Here is a 3249-nt window from a genome sequence, read left to right as displayed (position 1 = left end):
GACCAACATTTCTAGCGACAAAACGGCCGCGCAGGACGACACGGAATTGGAAAAGCTGAAGAAAAAGGCGGAGACGCTGATGCATAAGATGTCGACCCAACATTTTATGAAGGCAAAGGAACTAGCGCTCCGTGAGCTTGGGGAGGAGGACTTGAACATCTCCAAGTGGTGGATCGCCTTCCAATCGTGCCACTACCTCCGCATACCAAAGTACTTCGACGGCACCGCTTAAACAACCCCATCATCATCGGCTGTCTCCATCGTCAATACTAAGTGGAATTATTGTATTGCTGTCGAACACCCTACCCATCTTCATTCCCATCCCCACATTCAAACCGTCGCATAGATTTGATTTAAAGGCGTACAGATAAACAAATTTTATTAATCATTAAAAGTGCTAGTCAACCGAATGTCCAATACCATTGAAATATGCAACTTTGCCGGTACTATTTTAACTTGTCAACATGATACTTATTAAGTATTAAATAAATTAATTTTCGGGTGGGGGGGGGGGGGCACTGATACTTACATGTATTTTCATGTCACTATGGATTACTTGTGATATCAACTATTCTTAATCGTCTATAATTGGTGTAATTGAATGTGTTTTGTGCCATAATTGAAAAATTGCCACTTAATGAAAGTTACGACGTGAACTGATGCAATTCGTGGTAACAGTACTTTTTCTCATTTCTATATTATCATGTATTGCACACAAAAAACTATCATGAATATTAAATCTTTACATAAAAACCTTCTCTATTTATTACAGGAATAAAATTTAATTGGTATATATTGCTTTTTAGTCTGTGTTTGCATTCGGTGCTGTTTGTCATAAAATACCACTTGAGGTTTGTACTCCAGGGTGGGCGCTCAAGTGCTCCGCAAATACGACTTAATTCAAATGAAATGTCACTTAATGATCAAACAAATTGCCTTAAACCGTCCGAGTCACCACGTTCGTCTGGGAGCAAAACTTGGCGGCAAAGTTACTTTCGATAAGAGTTCGTTTATCTTTATATGTTTTAAATGTGTGTGTGTGTATATATATATATAACGGTTTAAAGCTGCACTCTCACAGATATACCGTTTTTACAACTTTTTAATTTTTGTCTTGGAAAGAGCAAATTTTTGCGTACATATCTGCAAACCAATGATAAAAGATTGCTGACAAAAGATCAGATCGCAGATTTACATATTTCCGTTCGAAAAGTATTGTTTTATGGGCTTAAACCGTTAAAGAAAAGTGTATAAAACATTATGTTTTAAACTTCTGCGATCTAATTTTTGTCAGCTGAGTCTTATATAACTTGTTTCCATGCATTTTCGCAAAAATTGGCTCGTTCCAAGACAAAAGATAAAAAAAAGTTGTTGAAACGTTCAAAATTGTGCAGCTTAAGGAACTGATTAACTGTACCTATGTATACATAATTTCATAATCATTGTATACTTCTGGCGAAAACAAAATTATATTGATGATTTTTATAAAACGGTGTATTTGGCTTGCCATTTGTGATTAAATTCGTCTGTTGAAAACACAGATGAGCTGGTCTTATCACAATGCATAATGATATATATCAATTGATTGTAACTTTTACCCAGCGAGAAAGAAAGTATTTGTCAATGCCCTTGGCTGAATGCACAATTATATATACAAAAGTCTAGTGCATGGCTCTCTTATTCTTCCGATTGCCCACGACTGTCAAAACCTTGGTAAAAATTCACAAATGTAGTGATACAGTCGTGAAAACATTGGTTTGAGTCTGGAAGAGCCTTGGGTTATCATGATTAATTGAGAAGAATCTTCGTTAATTGTACATACAACGTTGCAATTCGTAGTTCCGTCATAGTAAAATCGCCAGTAAGTCTTATTCCCTCGAGTTACCCTCGGCATTCGAACAAAAGATTACATTTGGGTCATATTTTCCCGATTCAGTATTCTAGTATATGGAAGAATGTTGAAGCAAAAATCGCATCTTGGTTTCTGACTTGTACATAGTGCTTTCAGACTAATACATACTGCTTTCTGACTTATTTATCTTGTTTTCTGACTTGTACATAGTGCTTTCTGACTTATTTATCTTGTTTTCTGACTTGTACATACTGCTTTCTGACTTATATATCTTGTTTTCTGACTTGTACATAGTGCTTTCTGACTTATTTATCTTGTTTTCTGACTTGTACATAGTGCTTTCTGACTTATTTATCTTGTTTTCTGACTTGTACATAGTGCTTTCTAACTTATTTATCTTGCTTTCTGACTTGTACATCTTGCTTTCTGACTTGTACATATTGTTTTCTGACTTGTACATATTGCTCTCTGACTTGTACATATTGCTCTCTGACTTGTACATCTTGTTTTCTGACTTGTACATATTGCTCTCTGACTTGTACATCTTGCTTTCTGACTTGTACATCTTGTTTTCTGACTTGTACATCTTGCTTTCTGACTTGTACATCTTGTTTTCTGACTTGTACATATTGCTCTCTGACTTGTACATCTTGCTTTCTGACTTGTACATCTTGTTTTCTGACTTGTACATATTGCTCTCTGACTTGTACATCATGCTCTCTGACTTGTACATATTGCTCTCTGACTTTTACATATTGCTCTCTGACTTGTACATCTTGCTTTCTGACTTGTACATATTGCTCTCTGACTTGTACATCATGCTCTCTGACTTGTACATATTGCTCTCCGACTTGTACATCATGCTCTCTGACTTGTACATCTTGCTTTCTGACTTGTGCATATTGTTCTCGGACTTGTACATCTTGCTTTCTGACTTGTGCATATTGTTCTCTGACTTGTACATCTTGTTTTCTGACTTGTACATATTGCTCTCTGACTTGTACATCTTGCTTTCTGACTTGCACATCTTGCTTTCTGACTTGTACATCTTGCTTTCTAACTTTTACATTTTGCTTTCGTACATGTACATCTTTCTTTCGTACATCATTATATTTTCATGCAATATTCAATTCACTTTTTTTAACTTAATTCCAAATTTGTGCTTAAATTCGCATGAAATAGGTTTAATAGATTAACGATTCCGAACAAACGAAGCAGCACTCAAAACAGCAACTAGCGTGTAGATACTTTTTTGAGTTGAATCTTGTAAATTCAAACCTTATAGATATAATTAAATTTTCAAAAGCCTTACTCACGTTTTCCGGCAAAATAATGTATGTTCAGTCATGTTTTTTTTATTTACAATATAGCTCTATTCTGTTTTTTTCTTGATGTTT

The 3249-nt window shown here is 35.3% G+C and overlaps 1 protein-coding gene across 1 annotated transcript in view; it reads left to right on the top strand.

Moving 5' to 3' along the window:
• The window catches only part of LOC128207730 (uncharacterized), a 2497-nt gene extending 1704 nt beyond the window's left edge, over positions 1–793 (top strand). Inside the window, exon 1 of the mRNA XM_052910840.1 lies at positions 1–793. This exon is cut by the window's left edge and continues 1704 nt beyond it. Coding sequence (XP_052766800.1) covers positions 1–232 — 232 coding nt within the window. The 3' untranslated portion in view covers positions 233–793.
• Positions 794–3249: the final 2456 nt, after the last annotated feature.

This window comes from Mya arenaria, chromosome 11 (assembly GCF_026914265.1).
Source record: "Mya arenaria isolate MELC-2E11 chromosome 11, ASM2691426v1".
NCBI classification, from domain to species: Eukaryota; Metazoa; Mollusca; class Bivalvia; order Myida; family Myidae; genus Mya; species Mya arenaria.
The sequence above is the reverse complement of the archived record's forward strand: the minus strand, read 5'-3'. Positions and strand labels throughout refer to the sequence as shown.